This window comes from Salvelinus sp. IW2-2015, linkage group LG33 (genome assembly GCF_002910315.2).
Source record: "Salvelinus sp. IW2-2015 linkage group LG33, ASM291031v2, whole genome shotgun sequence".
NCBI classification, from domain to species: Eukaryota; Metazoa; Chordata; class Actinopteri; order Salmoniformes; family Salmonidae; genus Salvelinus; species Salvelinus sp. IW2-2015.
In genome coordinates this window covers 30095105-30120614 of record NC_036872.1, presented here as the reverse complement: position 1 = coordinate 30120614, position 25510 = coordinate 30095105, and the positions used below count along the sequence as shown (strand labels likewise).

Sequence of the window (25510 nt, the reverse complement as noted above, 5' to 3'; positions counted from 1 at the left end):
TTGCCTGGCATAGAAATGTGCTCTCTCGTTAGGACACGGTTGAGGAGCTAGCAAACACAGTTAACACCATAACTTCAATCTGAGGTTGGGAAGAACGCAAACTATATGCACTTCGTTTAGTTAGACTTTTTTTCAATTTACATTTCTTTGTATATATCCATAAAAATGATGTCAGCTGATTCATGATTTCGACTGGCTGAGAAACGCTTCCTGCCTCTCTCGTCCCGACCCCTACACATTCATTACTATGGGACAGTTGGAGATCGAATTTGAATATTGAAACTATGTTGCAAATGTCGGAGACATACAGTAATTATACAAATCTCCGCTGTTGAAAACTAAATGTTAGTCTAAAAGAAATGTTAGATAATATCTAAATGCTTTTTATAGTGGAGAAACTTCCCTGCCTGGGCTGATGAGACAGTGGATTGCGCAGTCAGATGGAACAGAGAGTAAATAGGCATTTTAACGTCATAGATTTAGCCAGTGGTAACTTGTGGAATAGACGCAGGCTGTAATGCAGTTTTAACCAATCAGCATTCAGGATTAGAGACACCCGTTGTACAATTAGAATTAAATACAAATGACCTCAAACATTACTTATTAATGCCTTTGAATAAAGTTTTAGAATGAATGAAGCCAGTGTGTAGCTTCAGGCTCATGCGATGGTGCCCGGAGAGCAGGCCGGCAGCGGATAAATCATTTTCAGTGGTCGTGTCTTAATGTTTAATAAAAAGCATGAGCTGGCACACACCTAGAGAAAATTATTTTGTGTAGAGGTGCTGTCTAACGGCGAATAAAATGTAACCTATAAAAAATCTATAAAGAGAGTCGAACACTCTATATATAAACTCCCAGTAATGTATTGTGTAAAACACCAACGTTTCGTGCATTATTGTGCCTTAATGTTAAACATTGTCTTATGTATATGACAATTTGTCATTTTAACCCATCTTTGCATGCATTGTTGAGCACAGTGCTCATCCGTATAGCAGATACTGGAGATGTAACTGTACACATTATGTTGCATTAGCCTCTGTCATTGAGAGTAGTGCACATTACTTTGATGATTGTGGGATTGGCTTGTCTCATTATTGAACATCAATTTCCCTGAACAGTTTTGATATCCGTTCATCATAATCAATTACACCTCATAGCACAACAAACTGCTTAATACTATTTTAGAAATATACTTTTCTTCCTTCAAACATGCATACAATGTTATGTAAAATTATCATGAAGTCTAAACATTTTCATTTGACCCACAATTCTTTAAAAATAGAGCCACGTGGTATTATTAAGTATTCATAACTTAAACGTAATAATTATTTATCAGCACAACACAAATAAATCAAGTGTTTAATATGAAAATATAAATGTGTCTGACTACTACTTTATTATTTTAAGTAAAGACATAAAACATAATAGAATCAAGTAAAATCAACTTAATTAATAAATGTTAGAGTGACTCAAATATTAAATAACTTGTAAAAACTCAATAACTTTAACAGTACTCAAAAACATTAAGTGATACTAACTCATATGTCAATGAGATGTATTAACACTTTTATGATTTGAGTTCTACTGACTGTTGGAGATGTTTGAGTTGCCACTATTCGATTTCTTTAATGAGTTGGGCAGTTACTTTTTACAGTGTATATTGAATATGATTTTCCACAGTATACCGCAGTATGCCAAGCCATTTCACCATGATATTACAGTGTATATTGAATATGATTTTCCACAGTATACCGCAGTATGCCAAGCCATTTCACCATGATATTACAGTTGTATATTGAATATGATTTTCCACAGTTACCGCAGTATGCCAAGCCATTTCACCATGATATTACAGTGTATATTGAATATGATTTTCCCAGTATACCGCAGTATGCCAAGCCATTTCACCATGAAATTACAGTGCAAATCGAATATGATTTTCAACATAACATCCAGCCAAATGAACAACATATAATAATTACAATAAGGAGAATTAATTGAGTCCCTTTTTTTTGGCACTAGAGTAGTACTGCTATTTGTTGTTATGACACCTGCTTACCACCAGAGAGCAATCTAACACTGTTATAGTACAATCACACCAATAATTTGCTTATTTAACTAGGCAAGTCAGTTTAGAACAAATTCTTATTTACAATGACGACCTACCAGACAACAGTGGACCACCATATCGTACAATCACAGCAAGATGTGATGCAGCCTGGATTCGAACCAGGTACTGCAGTGACACTTGGCACTGCGATGCAGAGTCTTTGACCACTGCACCACTTGGGAGCCCAATTAGTCAAGCTTGGTCTGAATAAACAGAAAACTCAACTGAACATTCTCTGCCTTCGAATCTCACACATTATACTTGCCTGTGGGTCTACTTAATGCTGTTTTAGCTACCTCAGCAAATCAAATCAGACCTATAGGGAAGCTGAGTAAACGTGTTGATAAAACATCTCATGGCACATCTCTTGATTCTATCCATAATGTAAGCAGAATATAACAGCGTGTGTGTCCCAAATGGCACCCTATTCCCTATAATCCACTATTTTGACAGGGCCCATATAGGGCTCAGGTCAAGTAGTGCAATTTATATGGGAATGGGTGCCATTTGGAAGGAGCCAGCCAGTATGAAGGGGAGACCCTACATACAGACAGCCAGACCAAGAACACTCTTAAAGCCTGACTCAATGGGGTCTGCACTAATCATTCCCCACCAGGCTACATTTTTTTAGTCCTTACCTGATGATCCACCTGATTTGGCATCTATGCCTACTGAGAACAAAGCCCAACTGTAGATATGTGTGTTGGTTATTGATTACCATATTAGGTGGTTTACTGTAGGTGTGGAGAGAGCAAAGTGGGCTGGATGGGCTCAGTAAGAGTGGGTTGAGCTATTCTAGAGACACAAGGTAGTGGAGCGGTTACATAAGTCGAGCAGGCAGAGAGACAGGCAGGCAGAGATAGAGAGAGAGTCAGGAAAAGCAGGGTAGGCAGAGAGACTTAAATATAGGCAGGCAGGCAGGCAGAGAGATGGTAAGACAGGTTGGGATGTAGAGAGGCAGACAGCTAGGCAGAGACAGACAAGCAGATAGACAGGCACAGAAAGCGAGAGAGTCAGGAAGAGAGGCAAGCCGGCAAAAAGAAGGGATGTAGACAGGCAAGCAGACGGGCAAAAAAATAGACAGATAGGCAGGCTGACAGGGGTGTGGAGCAGAGCAGGAGGAGGGGAAGGAGGGAGGGAGGGCCCTGGCTGACTGGCTGGCTGTCCGACTAGCTGGCTGGCTGACGTCTCCTCAGCATCTAGAGGTCATTACAAAGGGAACCACACTACAGGCCCTCTCTCTCCAGTGTTTTCATTCAGCAGCCTGTGATTATTGGGCAATCTGGGTAACACTCCAAGCACCAAACCTGACCGCTAAATTCAGCATGGGCCCTCACCTGAGAGCCAAAAAAAAGCAACAGTTCCAGGAAGACCAGATCTAGAATGGAGAGTTTCAGGGGGAATTAAAGGGCTGTTCCAATGGAACTCTGAGGACTTGGTCTAAACTGTAACCAGGACTTTGGGTGTCCCAAATGTCACCATATTCCCTATATAGTGCACTACTTTTGACTGGGGCCCTATGAAAGTAGTGCACTAAATACATAATAGGGTGCCATTTGGGACACATGGCAAGTTCACTAAATGTTTCTACGTTTGCAATTACATCCACCATACTTTTCCTAATTCTTGTCATTTTTAACTCTAATGATTGCTTCTACAGGAGATATCTCAGAAGAGCTGTGCAGCCTAATATTGTGATTCTAACTGAAACAGTAATTGGTTTAACCTAACATGACCTTTTCAGAAAATACACTGCACATAATTACAGTTTTTCTCAATTGCTAAAACACTAAAACCCATTGGCTGAACAAAGTTCTCAGTTGCCTGGACTCATTTAGCTAATTATGCAGTCTGTTGTCAATACCTTAAACCATTTCACATGGTAAAACACAATCTGCAGATCTCACTTACACTTTTCAGCAAAACTCTAAACATATTCTCATTCTCAAAACACATTCTGCACTCTAATGCACATGTCATCCATACTGGTAAACACAAGTGGCAACAATCAAATGCAAATAGAGAACACATGTCATTGATTGAACACAACCACTCAAAATTGATTTAACCTGTTWCAAATGATGCGACACAACCAATATAAGCCAGTTCAGAGAGCAAACAGGTTGTTGAAGGTGGGAAGGAGAAAGTCTGAGAATGGATAGAAGAAACAATGTGAGAGGACGAGGACAAGTGCGTATGCGAGGTGGGCGACGAAGAGGAAGAGGAAGAGGAGGAGGAGGGTAAGAAAGAGGAAGAGGAGGACGAAGAGGAAGAGGAAGACAAAGAGTGGAAATATCTGATGAAATTCGAGCAACAGTTATAGACCATGTCCTTGTCCATGGACTGACAATGAGGGAAGCAGGATTTAGAGTGCAACCCAATTTGAGCCGATTTTCTGTGCCCACCATAGYAAGGACATTCAGAGAAGAGAACAGGTACAGTATACTACTGTATTTTTATAATTGCAAATGTGCTGTACTACACTATATGCAGCTGTTTCAATAGRCATTTGTAAAGTTAATCACTGTATGTATTGTACTGCATGAATATGTTTTGTAACTGCACAACTACTTTTTGTAGAATTGCAAGGCTGCCACATGCAGGTGGAAGKACAGCTATATTCACTCGGGAGCAAGAGGCCRTTATAGTTGGCATGGTCCTTMAAGATAATGCAATACGACTCAGAGAAATCCAGGAACGAGTGATACAASACAACACACACTTCCAGGGAATCGACAGTGTGAGCATTTCCACAATTGACCGTGTCCTCCATCGTAACAGGATGCGAATGAAACAAGTATACAGAGTACCTTTTGAGCGCAACTCACCAAGGGTGAAAGAACTGCGAGCTCAGTATGTGCAAGTAAGTGTACATTCAKAAACATTTACTGTAATCCAGATTGTCTACAGTACTAACACATACTATGTGAATGACATTACTCTTCAGTACATACAATGTATGTGAATCAGAAGCCTAATTGTACTCTAYAGTATAGCACTGTCTGTACGACTTACAAAATCCTACATACAGTATATTGTATTTCTACACAGACAATATTTGACTTGGAATCCTTGGACAGACCCCATGAGTTCATCTTTGTCGATGAAGCAGGCTTCAATCTAACAAAGGGGAGGAAGGAGAGGCCGAACATGATTGGACAGCGGGCCATTGTTGAAGTCCCTGGTCAAAGGTGGCAATGTCACAATCTGTGCTGTATCAGCAACCATGTGTTCTACATCACCATGTTATACTCGGGCCATATAACCCAGCACCGTCTAAGTTTATTGTCAATCTAAGAGATATTTAATTTGAGCAGCAGGTTCAAGAGCTAAATGAGAATCCCTTCCCACATATGTGATAGTGTGGGACAAAGTCAGTTTCCACCGAGCAGCTCAGGTAAGGGAATGGTTTACCATAATGGGCAGTTTATGAACTTTTACCTCCCTCATACTGCCTTTCCTGAATCCGATTGAGGAGTTTTTCTCTTCTTGGAGATGGAAAGTGTATGATAGACAACCCTACCAGAGTAAATCTGCTGCAAACATGGATTTAGCCTGTGGTGATATAGGTGAGGAATCATGTCAGGGCTGGATACGGCACACAGAGGCTTCTTCCGTTGCCTCAGGAGGGACAATATTGCTTGTGATGTCGACGAAGTGCTCTGGCCTGACCCAGCCCAAAGACAAGAGAAGCACATTGATCACATGTTTAATCCTTTGATTTTTGTCCCTTTTAGTATTGCATACTGTAGTACAGTGCATTGTAGGCTGTATACTGTACAATGGACTCGACCCGCCCTGTGCAACTGGGTCCTGGACTTCCTGAGGGCGCCCCCAGGTGGTGAGGGTAGGTAACAACATCTCACCCGCTGATCCTCAAACACTGGGCCCCACAAGGGTGCGTTCTCAGCCTCTCCTGTACTCCGTTCACCCCGACTGCGTGGCCATGCACGCCTCCAACTCAATCATCAAGTTTGCGGACGACACTACAGTGGTAGGCTTGATTACAACAACAACGAGACGGCCTACAGGGAGGAGGTGAGGGGCCTCGGAGTGTGGTGTCAGGAAAATAACCTCACACTCAACGTCAACAAAACAAAGGAGATGATTGTGGACTTCAGGAAACAGCAGAGGGAGCACCCCTATCACACTGACGGGACAGTAGTGGAGAAGGTGGAAGTTTTAAGTTCCTCGGTGTACACATCACGGACAAACTGATTGGTCACCACACAGACAGCATTGTGAAGAAGGCGCAGCAGGCCTCTTCAACCTCAGGAGGCTGAAGAAATTCGTTTGTCACAAAAGAACTCACACCTTCTACAGATGCACAATCGAGAGCATCCTGTCAGGCTGTATACACGCCTGGTACGGCAACTGCTCGCCACAACCGTAAGGCTCTCCAGAGGTAGTGAGGTCTGCACAACGATCACCGGGGAAACTACCTGCCCTCCAGGACACCTACACACCCGATGTCACAGGAAGGCCATGAAGATATCAAGGACAACAACCACCGAGCCACTGCCTGTTCACCCGCTATCATCCAGGAGACGAGGTCAGTACAGGTGCATCAAAGCAGGGACCAGAGAGCTGAAAAACAGCTTTATCTCAAGGCCATCAGACTGTTAAACAGCCACCACTAACATTTAGTGGCCGTGCCAACATACTGACTCAACTCAGCCATTTAATAATGGGAATTGATGGATTATGTAAAAAATGTATCACTAGCACTTTAAACAATCCACTTAATATAATGTTTACATACCTACATTACTCATCTCATATGTATATACTGTACTCTATATTCATCTACTGCATCTTGCCATCTTTATGTAATACATGTATCACTAGCACTTTAAACTATGCACTTTATGTTTTACCTACATTACTCATCTCATAAGTATATACTGTACTCTATACCATCTACTGCATCTTGCCTATGCCGTTCTGTACCATCACTCATTCATATATCTTTATGTACATATTCTTTATCCCTTTACACTTGTGTGTATAAGGTAGTAGTTGTGGAATTGTTAGGTTAGATTACTTGTTGGTTATTACTGCATTGTCGGAACTAGAAGCACAAGTATTTCGCTACACTCGCATTGCTAACCATGTGTATGTGACAAATAACATTTGATTTGATTTGGACAAATTGTATGGCCCTGAACATTGTGCTTTCCATTTATTAACGTACTGACTGCTCAATAGATTTTGACTGGTTGCAGGTTCATATCAACAAAGAACAAGAATTACAGTATCAGAGACAAAGGACAAGTTTGTGAGATGCAGGGTACAGTACTGTAAAAATAGGGGTACAAGGAGAGGTAATTCTGATCAATTTTGAGCTACTATGATAACATGTTTTTTGTTCATCAAGTGAATGACGAAAAATATGAATATTTTTTTAGATTAAAAATGTACTTCTCCCTGAGAATTGTATGTTTTGAACAATGTGTTTTCTATTCTTCGGTGTATTGTTTACTGACTGCGTGAGAGTGTATATCATTTTGATCACTTTGTTTAATGATTTTGAGAGCAGTGTGGATTTTGAAAAGGGTAAAACTGTTTTGAGGCGAATGTTTCATTTTGCGAGAGGAGTCAGAGGTTATGTAAATAGTGCTTGAAGATGAGGTTTTGTGTTGAATGTTTTCAGGAAATGGAGCAAGGTTTCAGAAATTGTGTTTTAGCAATTGAGAAAAACTGTAATTACCTTGCACGTCTGGCTTGGATCCACTGTAATTTATAGAGACTGAAGTCCCTTCTTTAGAGATTGAAACATATTCCACATGAGAAAAGACCTTGTCTTGCCTATAGGCCTCTGCCATCAATCCTAGCAGTGATCTTTTGAAACACTCTCTGTAATTGTGAAGACAGCAATTGTTTGTTTGATGTAAGACAGACGTGTGCATCCTTTTGCCAACTCTAATGATACCAGTGGGGGGTCTATGGGGAAAAACAACAGTACTGCTTTGCAGAAACACCAATTACTTTCCGGTAAAATGCCATCATTGAGACCAGAGCCAAATGGATTGTCTCTCTGGGTGACGTGCTAAATGTCAGTATGGAACACATCAGTGTCACCACCAGTATTTCCATGGTTAGTAGAGAGTGAGAGAGGTCGCTGTTAAAATGGAACGTGGTGAGAGAGAGAGGGAGAGAGAGAGTTACAGAGAGAGAGAGAGACAGAGAGAGAGAGACAGAGAGAGAGATACAGAGAGAGAGAGAGATACAGAGAGAGAGAGAGAGAAAGAGAGATACAGAGAGAGAGATACAGAGAGAGAGAGAGAGCGCAGGATGGTGGCGGACTCTACTATTGATCCATTGCTCACTGACCCTACTTTCCCAGACAGAGGGACTGGCTGTTGGTGTGTATGTGTTCACGTCTCTCTGTGTGTGTGTGTGTGTGTGTGTGTGTGTGTGTGTGTGTGTGTGTGTGTGTGTGCATGCGTACAATAACAAAGCTCAGAGTGGGAGTACATTAGCATGACAATGGACTGTGCTTGTTGCTCGTCCCTCTACATAACATAACCGACCTGCACTTCTGTGGATCCTGGCAACTGGGAGAGAGAACCGATTTTTCTAGGCTGATATCTTTTCCACATGGTAGAGTTATCCTCAGCCTCAGTCTGACTACTGAATGATCCTCAACTCAACCGTTCCCTGCTTTGTCCACAACAGTTAAAACCAATTTATGTAACCATTATTTATCCAGGAAGTCCCATTGAGGTCAGAAGACCTCTTTTACAAGGGAGACCTGCCAATGTGATCATTACATGATGTCACAGCTCCGATGTTGCTAAAGTTTGTCGTAAGAGTAGGGGTTTTCCTAATGTCAAAGAGATCAGTCAGTGGCTGTAGCCAGGCCAAAAGTAGTGCACTATATAGGGAGTAGGATGCCATTTCAGACACAGCCAATGTGTGAGGTAACATCCCTTACAGTTTCCTCTTTCTTTCACTGCAAATGCTGAGTGCGGACCTTCCTTATTTTCCTTTTCACTTTCCGGGTTACTTTGTGGTCTATGCACCACAAATACAACAATAATCTACAATAGATGTGGGTGGGATTTTCCCATGGTTTACTGTACCTTGGAGTTGAGGTCCCTGTGGTAGATGTGGGTGGAGTTGTCCCCTGGTCTACTGTACCTTGGAGTTGAGGTCCATGTGGTAGATGTGGGTGGGGTTGTCCCCTGGTCTACTGTACCTTGGAGTTGAGGTCCCTGTGGTAATGTAGATGTGGGTGGGATTTTCTCCTGGTCTACTGTACCTTGGAGTTGAGGTCCCTGTGGTAGATGTTCTTGTAATGCAGGTAGATCATTCCTCTGGTGATGTCACAGGCCAGGTCCACCTTYTCCCTCCAGCACAGAGACACATCCTTCCTGGCCAACAGTTCCTCCAGACATCCTCCACTAACATACTGAAACAGATAGACAGCCTGTCAGCCTCACATACTGAAACAGATAGACACTCCATCAACCCCCACTTACATACTGAAACTGATAGACACCCCATCAACCGCCACTAACATACTGAAACAGATAGACAGCCTGTCAGCCTCACATAGTGAAACAGATAGACACTCCATCAACCCCCACTAACATACTGAAACAGACACCCCATCAACCCCCACTAACATACTGAAACATACAGACATCCCATCAACCCCCACTAACACACAAACAGATAGACACCTCATTGGATTAGCCCCACATACTGAAACAGACCTGGAAATAAGAGTTGAGTTGAAAGGATAAGGAACACTGCCACACCTGGCTCTCCAACCAAGTAGCAAGAATTGAGTAGCAAACTGAAGTTAAGAGGAAATTCCGCAACTATGGGAAGTTGATAAAACTGCTTCTTTATTGTAAAACCCAACATGTTTCAGTCGCTACAGGCCATATTTGCCCAGATGGAGCGGCTCACACACAACCCAACCTTCTATACGTACAGGGTGCATGTCCTAAAAACAGACAGTGTGTCTCCCCACTCATCTCACTAGAGTGTGAAGTCATCATCCGTACAAGGTGGAGAAAGTAACACTCACCTCTAAAATAGGGTAGAGTTTATCTTCCTTCACACATATCCCCAGATACCTAGAATAAATCACAACAATATATTATTCATATATTTCTTTTTTCCATTCTTTTACTTTTAGATKTGTGTATTRTTGTGAATTGTTAGATACTACTGCACTGTTGGAGCTAGCACCACAAGCATTTCGCTACACCTGCAAAAACATCTGCTGAATATGTGTGTGACCAGTAAACTTTGATTTTATATGGACAACAGAATTATGATGTGGAATCATAATAACATTTAGAATATACTGTACAATCGATGTACTTGAAGATGGTTGAGTAGTTAATAAGACCACCACTCCTGGCCCCACCGGTCTTCACACAATCTGTCTCCCAGGTCATAATATACAATAAGTTACTTAACTTCTTGTCAATATGGGGGCGCTGTTTTCACTTTGTAAAAAATCGTGCCCAAATTAAACTGCCTCGTACTCTATTCTAGATCGTACAATATGCATAATCGTATTACTATTGGATAGAAAACACTCAAGTTTCTAAAACCGTTTGAATTATATCTGTGAGTAAAACAGAACTCATTTTGCAGCAAACTTCCTGACAGGAAGTGAAAAATTGACACTATTTGAGGCTCTGTTTTCCAGGGCCTTCCTATTCATTTGCTTGAAATCTATGGATATACATGCACTTCATTACGCCTTCCACTAAGATGTCAACAGGCAGTGGGAGGTGGAATGGGGTGTCTAGCTTGATCTGAGGTCGAACAAGAGCTCTTGAATGACGTGACCACATTTCATTTGTTTCGAAGGCGCGGGTAAGGAACATCAGCATTGCGCTTCTGACAAGCGTTCGGTATAGACGGCTAATATCTCCGGCTTTGATTTATTTGATACATGTGATAATATCATCGTAAAGTATGTTTTTTCAATATAGTTTTATCAGATTATTCAACGTTTATCGGGAGTTTGGAGTTTTCCGTTCTCTGCGTTAGGTGAAGATGGACTTTCGCGCCACTTGGCTAGCTAAGGTTGCTAATTCGACAGGAGAAGAGGACATTCTAAAACCAAACAACGATTAATTCTGGACAAAGGACTCCTTGTACAAGATTCTGATGGAAGCTCAGCAAAAGTAAGAACCATTTATGATGTTATTTCGTATTTCCTGTGGAAAATGTTTAGTCGTATTTCCTTCCTTTTGCGGGCGTGTCTCGCTATAACGTAAGCTGTTTGTTATGGTAAAGTTATTTTAAAAAATCTAACACGGCGATTGCATTAAGAACTAGTGTATCTTTCATTTTCTGTCCAACATGTATTTTTTAGTAAAGTTTATGATGAGTTCTTTGGTCAGATTAGGTGAGTGTCAGAAATATATCCGGAGATTCTGGGAAAAAGTTGCTACATTTTCACATATGTAAACCACGGTTTTCAGCTCAAAATATGCACATCTTTCGAACAAAACATAAGTGTATTGTATACCTGATGTTATAGGACTGTCATCTGATGAAGTTGGTCAAGGTTAGTGATTAATTTTATATCTTTTGCTGTTTTTTTGCGATCGCTACCTTTGCGGTGAATGAATGCGGTTGTGTGTTTGGCTATGTGTCTGTGTCTGTGTCTGAGGAAGGCAATGTTCTCAGGCTCCAACATTAGAAATTATTCAGATTTTACATCATTGTTTGAGTAGGGCCCACTCACAGAGGGCTGGATGCCCTATTTGTGCAGGTACATATTGTATTGGACTCATATTCACTTTCATCATTGACTCTCAATGCTCTGACCTCAGCAGATAAACTGTGCTGTTAAATAACCACTGATACTGTGGCCTTGAAAGAAAGGCTAAAATAAGATTGCTTGGACAAACACAATGCCTTCAACTTTATGTAACCACTTCATAAGTGTAGAGCTGGCCTATGTGACAAGGTAGTACTATATGTCCCTCCTGCTGTGGCCATTACTGCACCACAGACTCAGCAGCATGTGTATACATACCCAGTCATCACCATGTCTTGAGACATGTTAAGACATATAAATGAAGATGTCTGGAGATGTCTTGAGATGTCTTGAGAAATGTTAACTTCTTATGGCTGGGGCAGTATTGAGTAGCTTGGATGAATAAGGTGCCCAGAGTAAACTGCCTGTCTACTCAGTCCCAGAAGCTAAGATATGCATAGTATCAGTAGATTTGGATAGAAAACACTCTGAAGTTTCTAAAACTGTTTGAATGATGTCTGTGAGTATAACAGAACTCATATGGCAGGCAAAAACTGAGAAAAAAATCCAAACAGGAAGTGGGAAATCTGAGGTTTGTAGTTTGCCTTCCAATATCCAGTGTCTATGGGTTCATATTGCACTTCCTAAGGCTTCCACTAGATGTCAACAGTCTTTAGAACCTTGTTTGATGCTTCTACTGTAAAGGAGGGGGAATGGGAGCTGTTTGAGTCAGGGCTCTGGCAGAGTGCCACGAGCTCACTCAGGCGCGCCCCCCGTGAGAGTTAGCTGCGTTCCATCGCATTTCTACAGACAAAGGAATTCTCCGGTTGAAACATTATTGAAGATTTTTGTTAAAAACATCCTAAAGATTGATTCTATACATCGGTTGACATGTTTCTACGAACTGTAATGGATTTTTTTGACTTTTCGTCTGGCCTGCGCGTCATCAATTTGGACTTTGGAACTAAACGAACGAACAAAAAGGAGATATTTGGACATAAATTATGGACGTTATCGAACAAAACAAATATTTATTGTGGAACTGGGATTCATGGGAGTGCATTCTGATGAAGATCATCAAAGGTAAGTGAATATTTATAATGCACTTCTGACTTCTGTTGACTCCACAACATGGCGGGTACCTGTATGGCTTGGTTTTGTGTCTGAGCGCCGTACTCAGATTATTGCTAGTGTGCTTTTTCCGTAATTTTTTGGGGAAATGTGATACAGCGGTTGCATTAAGGAGAAGTTTATCTAAAGTTCCATGTATATACTTTCATCTTTTAACAATGTTTATTATGAGTATTTCTGTAAATTGATGTGGCTCTCTGCAAAATCACCGGATGTTTGGAGGCAAAACATTACTGAACATAACGCGCCATTTAAACTAGATTTTTGATATAAATATGAACTTTATCGAACAAAACATACATGTATTGTGTACATGAAGTCCTATGAGTGTCATCTGATGAAGATCATCAAAGGTTAGTTATTAATTTTTATCTGTTTCTGCTTTTTGTGACTCTTCTCTTAGCGTGGAAAAATGGCTGTGTTTTTCTGTGACTTGGTACTGACCTAACATAATCAGATGGTGTGCTTTCCGTCGTAAAGCCTTTTGAAATCGGACACTGTGGTGGGATTAACAACAAGTTTATCTTTAAAATGGTGTAAAATACTTGTATGTTTGAGGAATTTTAATTATGAGATTTCTGATGTTTGAATTTGGCGCCCTGCACTTTCACTGGCTGTTGTCAAGTCGATGCCGTTAACGGGATCTCAGCCATAAGAAGTTTTAAGACATATAAATGAAGATGTCTGGAGATGTCTTGAGACATGTTAAGACATATAATTGAAGATGTCGAGATGTATTGAGACAAAGGTGACTTCTGGGTAGCTATATTTAGCATAAGTATGACTGGAAGTACAGTATACAGTATAATACCCTATATTTTGGATTGGAATTCAGGAAAGGTATGCCGTGATTCTGTGGTGCGTGTCATAACATCCACTTGAAACTATGTCTTCACACCTTATGTAACCACTTCAGATGGGTAGAATAGGCCTTTGTGGCTACTAGATTATTATGTTCTGGAGCCATTGACTGCACGACATAAAGTACACAAAGCTTCCCAGCATTCCCATTCATAGTGTATGCCCTGTACTGACACAGATAATCTTACATAAATCAAACATTATAAGCTTATCAGGCTTAATCTTATCTAAACAATTTTCATTTAATTTATTACATTTATTTGATTGGTACAATGCATCTATTATTATTTATTTTAATTAATAAGCAATGATGCAAAATTCTTACATGGTATCAATAAGGTCATATACCACATATTATAAGTCGTCATCACAAAAAGGTGTAACTGACTAATACCTGACTATGTTGGGATGGGAGAGTTTTTGCAGTAGGCTGATCTCACGCACAATGCTATCCTGGTCCACATCATTCTTATAGATCTTCACCACCATCACCTTATGGCTCGTACTGTGAATCACCTGAGAGAAACAGACAAGAGTTATTTCACAGTACTGTGAATCATCTGAGAGAAACAGACAAGAGTTATTTCACAGTACTGTGAATCACCTGAGAGAAACACACAAGAGTTATTTCACAGTACTGTGAATCACCTGAGAGAAACACACAAGAGTTATTTCACAGTACTGTGAATCACCTGAGAGAAACACACGAGTTATTTCACAGTACTGTGAATCACTTGAGAGAAACAGACACGTTTTTACAGTTTAACCACTGAAAAACCTGCTCAAGACCTAGTAATGTAACCTGTACAAAAAAGCATTTTAAGTGACTGTCTGAAAGGAGCTGTTTTTGCAGGTAAATTAATTAACGACTCCATTATTTCATTGTGATTAAATCATCAAACAAAATGAAACAGATTGATGGCCAGTATGCTCAGGCATTCCTGGCCCCTATGTTCCAATTAGATCCAACACAAAACATGCTTTGTCTTAAATATGTAGCGCAAATGGAACCCTATTGTGTATATAGTATGCTATTTTTACCAGGGCCCATAGGGCTCTGGTCAAAAGGAGTGCACTATATAGGTAGTAGGGTGCCATTTGGGATGCATGCTAGGTTCACTACAGATGGCTAGGGAGGAACCAGGTACCTTGTAGACTTTGGAGAAGAAGCCACTCCCGATGAGCTCAGCAGTGAAGTTCTCCCAGAACTCCAGCTTGCGGACGGCGGTGCGGAGCTTCTGCCAGCGGTCCACATGGTAGTATTTGTCAGAGGACTCACCATAGAGCCTGGGGCTGGTGGGCTCTGAAGACACATCCACGTCACAGTCACACATCCTGGAGTGGGGAGTGATGTCTGCTATAAGGTAGACACACACACACAAAAATACACATCGAACACACACACACACACACACACACACACACACACACACACACACACACACACACACACACACACACACACACACACACACATGCACACTTGTTAGTCACACCCCTCTGTGACAGATTACATTGAGAGAATGCCTGTCCTTACAAAGAGTCTGCAATAACCCCAAATAACGCTATGTCAAAACAAAGTAGAGTGGATGAAAGAGAGAGCGGACAATAATTAAATCTACGCTCATTAGCTCAATGGGATAGAACGTGCCTCCTCTTTATGGAGTGAAACAAAGAGACATGAATAATGGTTCCTTAAAATAGTGTAGCAGGCCTGGGCAACACAGGTGAGAGACTGTCCAGTGTAGCTGACTAATCAAGTGACTTGTTTTCCCKCCAGGCTAATAATAACAAGAAAGATGGAGAGGGGTTCTATTCATTTTAATGAGAGCATCTGATGAGAGGGACATGTCCGCCTACTACAGGATGAGGGGGAGATATTTGAAAGTAAAATGTGCTCTTCTGATGATTCATCTGGAGAAGGTGATCCTCTTCCATTAATTAATTTGTAACCAGATAGAGGTGAATGGCGCTTTTTCTCATAAGATTATGTTCCTTAATTGCTTTATGTATAATTATCAGTGTGCGCTTCTATCGTTAAGGAGTCCTTTTWAGGCTTTGAGGCATTCTAAGCCCTTATCAGACATCAAAAACAAATGATTGGAATCGTCTGTCACAGGAAAATGTAGCTGAGAAGACCAACTCTAACAGGAAGTGTGTGCAGCTAACAAAACCACACTGTCATTGTTTTCATAGCAGCAGGATAGGCACCTTTCCAGGTTTGTTATTGCTCCCTCTGCCCTTTAACCATGCTGTCCTGACACCGGAAGTCAAGTAAAACAACTAAGATATAGTAAGATATAGTGATGTGCGTAGCCGTAGAGGCTAGTGATTTTTCAGTGGGTGAACGTGTAAAATAAACTTGATAAAATAGAATAATATACGAGACTGTCTGTGTGTTTTAAGGGAAGGACAGTTCTGTATGTTTGAAACCATATAGTGTCTCTACCACACTGGAAAGGTGCCTATCCTGCTGCTATGAAAACAATATCTTACTTAAAATAAGTTGTTTTACTTGACTTCCGGTGTCGGGACAGCATGGTTAAAGGGCAGAGGGAGCAACAACAAACCTGGTCCTGACAATGATGCCAGTGAACAGCACAGACTGACACGCTGACACAATTGGCAGGGCTTTGTCAATCAAGTGGGAATCAACCCCACCATGGGATTCACCATGAGAGGCTAGCTCTCACACACGCAGCCATTGTTTTAACCATGAGAGGCTAGCTCACACACGCTGCCATTTGTTTAACCATGAGAGGCTAGCTCTCACACACGCTGCCATTGTTTTAACCATGAGAGGCTATCTCACACACGCTGGCCATTGTTTTAACCATGAGAGGCTAGCTCTCACACACGCTGCCATTGTTTTAACCATGAGAGGCTAGCTCTCACACACCGCTGCCATTGTTTTAACCATGAGAGGCTAGCTCTCACACACGCTGCCATTGGTTTTAACCATGAGAGGCTAGCTCCTCACACACGCTGCCATTGTTTTAACCATGAGAGGCTAGCTCTCACCACACGCTGCCATTGTTTTAACCATGAGAGGCTAGCTCTCACACACGCTGCCATTGTTTTAACCATGAGAGGCTAGCTCTCACACACGCTGCCATTGTTTTAACAGCCACAGCCGTGTACAAACAATCACAGTGTTTTCATCTCAACTGCAGCCCCCACCACCACGACACCAACCCGGCTGGCTGTCAGAGAAAACGCTCACAGTGCAGCCTTATCATGTCTCTCACTGATGAGGATCTACAGTATATCATATAGACACACTGTCTTTCACACAGTTACCAGAGCTATTATGTAGCCTGCTACAACCCACCTCAATCAAAATGTTACTTTCACAGAAATMCCAAGACAAAGCATCCTATATGGCATCCTGTATGGTGCACAGAAACACACGCTCACACTTCATCCCAGAGCCACACTGTCACACAGTCACCAGAGCTGTAGCCTGCTGCAACCCTCYTCAATCAAACAGTCACTTCCATAGAAGTCAGAACATTGTGTGACAGCCCATAGAATGTACATCCTATATGGCACTCAGAAATTATGGATGTGGATTACAGTCTGGTTTGTTTGAATACACAATGGTAGATAAATCAGGTAATGATGTCAGCTTCCCTTAGCATCAATCTGATGGCACTTCACTTGAATTGGGAGTGAATCTCAGCGTACAAACAACAAATCTGTCTCTAGATTGAATTTCATATTGTTTGGATTCAATTTGTGTTTACAAATCAGATTTTCGGTCTGTCTATTTCAGCTTTGTCTTACAGAGGGGTTTTGTTACTGAGCCAAGAGCCGCAAAAAAAGTAAGAAATCGAGTTAGAAATGCATCCCAAATGGCACCCTATTCCCTATAGTGCACTACTTTTGACCAGGGGGCGAATAGGTAGTGCACTATGGAATAGGGTGCCATTTGGGCCGCAGCCTTAGTAAAGTGATTTCCTGTGGAAAAGCCTGTTATCACACTAAACAGTGAGTTTGACCTTTGTCTGACCACAGAGACCTTCAGGAGAAACTCTACCAGTGGGACTGCCCTACTGACGTCCCACCCACAGATAAGAAATGTGAGTTATGAGACCTTCAMAGTGAGACCAGTTCACACCAARGTGAGACTATTCCTCAGSGGAACGACTCTCTTTCTGAGGAAGTCCCACATATCTGACTGCTATCTCAGTTCAGGGCAGAGAGAGAGAGAGTCAGAGGCATCTGAACCAAATACTTGTGTACTTCAGCAAGGCCATTTCCTGACTGATGTGGAATCACGTCAACAGGTGACGTCACAAAGGATGACACAGCCTTCACACAGACACGCAAGCGACAAAAGTTTTACTCCAGAGTCTGACAGGATCCCTGTCATGCAGCAGCACTCTCCCACTTGCCAAAAAAAGKGTCTGCGTCCAAAATGGCAACCTATTCCATATATATTGCAGCGATCTACTTTTGACCAGAGCCAATTGGGTGCCAATTTGGACATTCCCAGTGCTAATGTTCATTTTTTAAATCTTTTGTAAAAATGTAAAACATACAATCTACATTTACATTATATTCAGTCATCTAGCAGACACTCCCATCCAGAGTGATCCACAGGAACAACCAGGGTCAAGCGCACCAACCATCCAAGATCCTCCCACAGTTCCCCGAGAGCTGCCCCTCAACCATCTGAGACCCCCCACCACCCCCCCCTAAAAAACCTCCCCATCCACCCCCCCACCGCCACCCATCCCAAGCCAATGCCCCCCTCCAACCCAACCAAAACAACCACCCACCCAATATGCCAACAACCAACAGAAAGAACAAAAGAGAAAAAAATAGAAAAAAATAGAAAAACTAAGGACAACAACAATACAAAAACAAAAGACATCAAGGCTAACTATATGCGTTTGAGTGCATGTGTGGAACTATGTGTGTATGTGTGTGTGTGTATCTGTGTGCACATGTGTGCGTTTGAATGCGAGTATGTCTGTATGCATGTGTACGCGCGTACAGTACTAATGAACTTTGTGTAACAGCAACATTCCAWCCACACATAGGCTTCAGTCAATATGGCAGGCTAGCCTACTCTAGTCAGATTCAGAATCTGTAAATAGTCTCCACTGCTCTGTCTGCTGATCTCAGACACAGACCATTATGGTAYAGATTGGAAGCTGGGTCATTAATCCTACATAGTGATTTACTCAGGGCATGTGGCTCCAGCCGAGTGCATTAGGGTGAACACAACACTTTGTGTGTCTCAAATGGCACCACATTCACTACTTTGACCAGGGCATATATGGGCTCTGATAGGGAATAGTGCCATTTAGGATGCAAAACACTTAGGGTGGATCCAATGAGGACACTTGAAGTGTTAATTGCCTCGTGGATCTTCAGACAGCCATCCAGGGGAGACACAGGAACCCTGATGCTGCCTGCTTATGTCTGCAGTTCTGTGAGCAACACAGGAAGAGCATGGAGAGATCCTGTTGTGTGGCTCTACAGCTGATCAATAGGTCTGAAACATACGGCACACGGCCAGAMCACACATATCTGTGGTGCTGAATGTGCTGAGTCTCAACTATAGGTCACCTTACACAGGTGGAATATGTCGAAGCCACTTGAATTGTTTATTTAAAATGTACAGTATGTACARTTTTAACTTCAACTGTATGTACAACTTTGGAAGTATGCTTGGGGTCATTGTCCATTTGGAAGACCCATTTAACTTCCTGACTGATGTCTTGAGATGTTGCTTCAATATATCCACATAATTTTCCATCCTCATGATGCCATCTATTTTGTGAAGTACACCAGTCCCTCCTGCAGCAAAGCACCCCCACAACATGATGCTGCCACCCCCGTGCTTCACGGTTGGGATGCTGTTCTTCGGCTTGCAAGCCTCCCCCTTTTTCCTCAACATAACGATGGTCATTATGGCCAAACAATTCTATTGTTGTTTYGTCAGACCAGAGGACATTTCTCCAAAAAGTACGATCTTTGTCCCCATGTGCAGTTGCAAACCGTASTCTGGCTTTTTTATGGCGGTTTTGCAGCAGTTGCTTCTTCCTTGCTGAGCGGCCTTTCAGGTTATGTCGATATAGGACTCGTTTTACTGTGGATATAGATACTTTTGTACCTGTTTCCTCCAGCATCTTCACAAGGGCTGTTGTTCTGGGATTGATTTGCACTTTTCACACCAAAGTACGTTCATCTCTAGGAGACAGAATGCGTCTCCTTCCTGAGCGGTATGATGGCTGCGTGGTCCCATGSTGTTTATACTTGCGTACTATTGTTTGTAGAGATGAACGTGGTACCTTCAGGCATTTGGAAATTGCTCCCAAGAATGAACCAGACTTGTGGAGGTCTACAATTTTTTTTCTGAGATCTTGGCTGATTTCTTTTGATTTTCCCATGATGTCAAGCAAAGAGACACCGAGTTTGAAGGTAGGCCTTGAAATACATCCACAGGTGCACCTCCAATTGACTCAAATGATGTCAATTAGCCTATCAGAAGCTTCTAAAGCCATGACATCATTTTCTGTAATTTTCCAAGCTGTTTAAAGGCACAGTCAACTTAGTGTATGTAAACTTCTGACCCGCTGGAATTGTGATACAGTGAATTATAAGTGAAATAATGTAAGCAATTGTTGGAAAATTGACTTGTGTCATGCGCAAAGTAGATGTCCAAACCGACTTGCCAAAACTATAGTTTGTTAACAAGAAATTTGTGGAGTGGTTGAAAAACGAGTTTTAATGACTCAAATCAAATTTTATTTGTCACATGCGCCGAATACAACAGGTGTTGACCTTACAGTGAAATGCTTACTTACAGGCTCTAACCAATAGTGCAAAACAGGTATTAAGTGAACAATAGGTAAGTAAAGAAATAAAACAACAGTAAAAAGACAGGCTATATACAGTAGCGAGGCTATAAAAGTAGCGAGGCTACATACAGACACCGGTTAGTCAGGCTGATTGAGGAAGTATGTACATGTAGATATGGTTAAAGTGACTATGCATATATGATGAACAGAGAGTACTAGTAGCAGTAGACTCCAACCTAAGTGTATGTAAACTTCTGACTTCAACYGTGTGTGCCATGTACTGTATGGCGGTCTGTCTGAGATTGTATGGGKTCTTGCTCAGCCTGACCTGAGAGTCCAAATCAAGGCATAACTCAATTATGCATGAACAGCTGAAATGTTTTCGAGAAAGAGATAGAGAGAGAAATAGAGAGTGAGAGAGAAATAAAGAACGGAAGGAAAGAAGGAAAGAATACAAAGGGAGAGACTTTCAATGAACTGAGTTTCTGCCAGGAATAAGGAAGGTAATTGCATAATAACATTTAAAGGTTCAAAATAGATGGTATAGCAAAGAGGTAAAATATGCAGCAGTTAGCATCAGTGTTACAGTCAGGGAGAAAATTGAAAAACGTCTAATTTTGCAGTGAGACTGTGACAGCTTGTTGGTTCCAGTTCCTCTGTATCTTACACATTATGTGTTATTCAGAAAAAGCCATCATCTTTTTGTTGTTGTGCGTAATGTTTGTGGGACCTCTAGAAATAGGTTCTCCCATTAACCCACTATTGGACTAGATCTGAGTACCAGCAACCTGAGACAAATACCAGTACTTCAACACGAGTGACCAGCAACTGAAACCGAACTGTCTCTATCAGTCAATAAAATGTATTTTAGAAAGCACGTAGAAAGCACACATCAGCAGTTGTCACAAACTGACATASGCCTTTGATCATTCATTGACATCCATTTCTTCTGTCACATGTTTTACATTTAAAATAARCTGTTGGGAGGAGGGACACATTGAATAACACATTCATAAATCAAAAAATAAGGTTTTGAAAAAGGTTTTGAAGTATCTGTCCTATACAGTATCTAGGAGACATAAGAAAGCTCACAAAATATATATATATATTTTTTATACATATGTAACCCCTTATTTAACCAACATGATACAAAAATTGCCAGCAAAATCATTTTAAATTAGAGATCTTTTGCATAAGCTGCTTCTTAATTAATCCACTACATCCGTCTATGTCGGCCTTCCACATCTKCGGTGTAAGGTGAATGACCTACAGCGGTGTTTGCCAGACCATGAGAAATCAGTCTTCTGATGAAAACGTCTAAAGCAAAAACTTCTTAGCCTACTAACTAGTATGACCACACTATGGAAAGATGAGACTATCACGAACAAGATGGTGTTCTCTGTTTTGCTCTACAACTCGTCTGAAGGTAACCCATACAAATGAATGCACGTATGGAGGTAGTTTTCGTTTTTTTTACTGTCTTTGCTACCATTTATGATTGCAATGTGTTTTCTATGGGGTATCGTGGTAAAGGACTAATTTTATATTTTATCAAATAATTGAAACTTTGTGACACCCAGCATCATAACAGGTTATAACACGGTCATAACCAAGTCATAATATTTCATAACAGCTGATATAACTTGTCATAACCTGTTATCACTGTCATGACACATATATTTACACCTGTTGTGACATATATTGCGTGTTTTTATGGCTGGTTATGACACCTACATAAGAGTATAAAACCCACAAAACCACACAAGGCAAAACATTCCATTACACCATACCCTACGTGTCAACAGTATGTTTATGTTATATATATATATTTTTTTTTTTATTGACCATAAAGTATTATTGTAATTTCACATACCCCAATGCTCTGTTGCTGATGACTGGGATGAATGCAGGAGCAGATTTCAGGAGCAGGACAAGACACCCTCTTTCTGACTGATATAAGGGCATGTACGTGATAGGCCTATCTGGCTTATATGGTTGTGATGGTCATAATGCTTCTTGACAGTGTCATAAAGTGTATTTTCTACAAGTTATTTAAAATATGATGACAGAAACATGACTCTAAAGAATGAATTACAACAGCAACAAAGGATTTAAGAAACTAACTTTAAACGAAAGGAAACTTCTTGTCAGGGAAAAAMATTATTTGAATAAATGTGGGTTTTAACACTCTTATGTAGGAGTCATAACCAGCCATAAAATAATGCAATATATGTCACATAAATATATGGGCCATGACAGTGTTATGTCAGCTGTTATGACATATTATGACATGGTTATGAGCATGTCATAATGTGTTATGAGCGTGTCATAATATGTTATGACACTGGGTGTCAAATAAAGTGTTACCAATAATTGTTTTATATATTATTTTATACTTAAAGGGGTCCTAAAACTCAAAATCAAATAATTAAATGATCCATTGTAAGACCACCTTTCCTTTTTTTGAACCAAAAAGGCACTCTTAAGGCTGTATTCAAGCTATATCGTTGAAGTTCAGTGCTAAAATCCCAATTGAAATTTAAAGGGGGAGTAGAAGGGGGGGACAGCAGGCTAAAGAATGTCCATAGGCTAGCAGGTAAGGTAAGTGAGAGTTGAGGATTGGGGGGGGGAGACCTGATGGTCTGAGGGTAGAAACTATTGGCCAGTCTTTCAGTTTTTGCCATGATGCTTCTGTACTGCCACGTCTGAGTGATTGAAGCGGGGAGAACAGGTCATGGTTTGGTGTCTGGGGTCCCTGAGGATCTTCTTGACTTCCTGCGACACCTGGTGTTGTAGGTGTCCTGTAGGACAGTGTGCACCCCATGGTGCCTTTGGCTGCATGTACACCCTCTGAAGAGCCTTGGTGCTCCTGTAGAACACTGTGAGGGCCCTCGAGGACAGGCCGAATTTGGGGTTGAAGAGTCACCGTCGTGCCTTCTTCACTACGTTGTCCGTGTGGTTAGACCATTTCAGCTTCACTGAGATATGTACGCTGAGGATTTTGAAGTTATTGACCGTCTCCACGGCGGCCCCGTTGATGAGGATGGGGCGTGTCCAGCCTGGTTCCTCCTGAAGTCCACAATCAGCTTCTTTGTTTCGCTAACGTCGAGGGAGGGGTTGTTTACTTGGCACCATGCTGTCAGAGTGTCTACCTCCTCCCTGTAGGCTGTCTCGTCGTTGTTGTTGATCAGGCCTACTTCTGTCATGTCGTCAGTAAACTTGATGATGGAGTTGTAACTGTCTGAGGCCACGCAGTCGTTGGTATACAGGGAATACAGGAGGGGACTGAGGACGCACCCTTGTGGGGCACCCTGTGTTGAGGATCAGTGTCGAGGAGATAATGTTGCCTACCTTCACCACCTGGGGGCGGCCAGTCAGGAAGTCCAGGACCCAGTTGCATAGGGAGGAGTTCAGACCCAGGGCTGTGAGTTTTGTAATGAGCTTATAGGGCACTATGGTATTGAAGGCCGAGCWGTAGTCGATGAACAGCATCCTCACATATGCATTTGTTGGCTGAATGCAGTGTATGGAAGGTTACACAGAATGTCAACAGCACACAATGTAACTCTGTCCCTCTCTAACTTGTGTTTGTCCAAAATGGCACTCTATTTCCTATATAGTGCACTACTTTTGACCAGGGCATGCATAGGGTTCTGGTCAAAAGTAGTGCACTATATAGGGAATAGGGTGCCATTTCAGACACAGCCTTCTCCTGTAGATCCCATGGAACTCCTCCCGTGCATTGGTCAAACAACCCACTGGATTATTTCGGCATGTTCAGGGTAGCCAACCACTGTAAGAGTAGGCCATTGCAAACACTAGATTCAAAGACTACTATCATCAGCACTCAAAAAAACAAACATGTTAAGTTATCCTGAAATAAAAGCATTGCAACCTCCATTAAAACCTGGGAAGTTATTGATTATGTAAGTAGCGACATTATTCCATTAAAATGTGGAATTGACATTTAGTGAGGGAGGACAGATTAGGTACATTAAAGAACAGTCTGTTTCTTGAACAGTCTTGGACGGGCGTCACTAATACTGTAGGAAGGAACAACATAGTTTGCAAGTAGGGTTGCAAAGCTACCGGTAATTTACCAAAGTTAACGGAATCTTTAGTAATTTTGGTAACTAACAGAAAATCTATGGCAATCAACCGCAATTTTGGTAATTTATACCAAATTTTTTACAATTCATATACAGCATTATTTTTTTTTTTTTTATCTATGTGTCGATATTGTTCATGAGTTTCTAGTAGATAATAGGCTAATTGATGAAATAAACATTTAATCAATAATGCCATTATTTTCAATTACCTCTGCAACTCATCCAACTGTTGACTTTTTTCACAACTGCCATCAGTTTGCCGGCAAAACATTGACAACAAATACATATTGACATAGTAAAATAAATAATAGTGTGTAAAAATATATAAGGATATTTCATACTAAAAGCATTGTTTTGTTTAATTCATGTGTAACTCTGTAACTCTGTGTTGTTGTATGTGTCGAATTTCTATGCTTTATCTTGGCCAGGTAGACATTATCCTGACCAACTTGCCCTCCAAATACACCTCTGCTGTCTTCAATCAAGATCTCAGCGATCACTGCCTCATTGCCTGTATCCGCTACGGGTCCGCGGTCAAACGACCACTCCTCATCACTGTTAAACGCTCCCTAAAACACTTCTGCGAGCCGGCCTTTCTAATCGACCTGGCCCGGGTACCCTGGAAGGATATTGACCTCATCCCGTCAGTTGAGGATGCCTGGTCATTCTTTAAAAGTTACTTCCTCACCATATTAGTCCTCACCGGAGTTCCAAATTAAGCAGCAGCAGCTGAAAAGATGAGCTC

The 25510-nt window shown here is 41.4% G+C and overlaps 1 protein-coding gene across 2 annotated transcripts in view; it reads right to left on the bottom strand.

Annotated features, from left to right (window-relative positions):
• LOC111957469 (dual specificity testis-specific protein kinase 1-like) overlaps positions 1-25510 on the bottom strand; it is a 49368-nt gene that overhangs the window by 11840 nt on the left and 12018 nt on the right. For both annotated transcript variants that reach the window (XM_023978296.3, XM_023978297.3), the window contains 4 exons: positions 14990-15198; positions 14236-14357; positions 10152-10200; positions 9375-9524 (listed from right to left, as the gene is read on the bottom strand). In XM_023978296.3, the coding sequence (XP_023834064.1) occupies positions 9375-9524; positions 10152-10200; positions 14236-14357; positions 14990-15198 (530 nt within the window). The remainder of the gene's footprint in view (positions 1-9374; positions 9525-10151; positions 10201-14235; positions 14358-14989; positions 15199-25510) is intronic.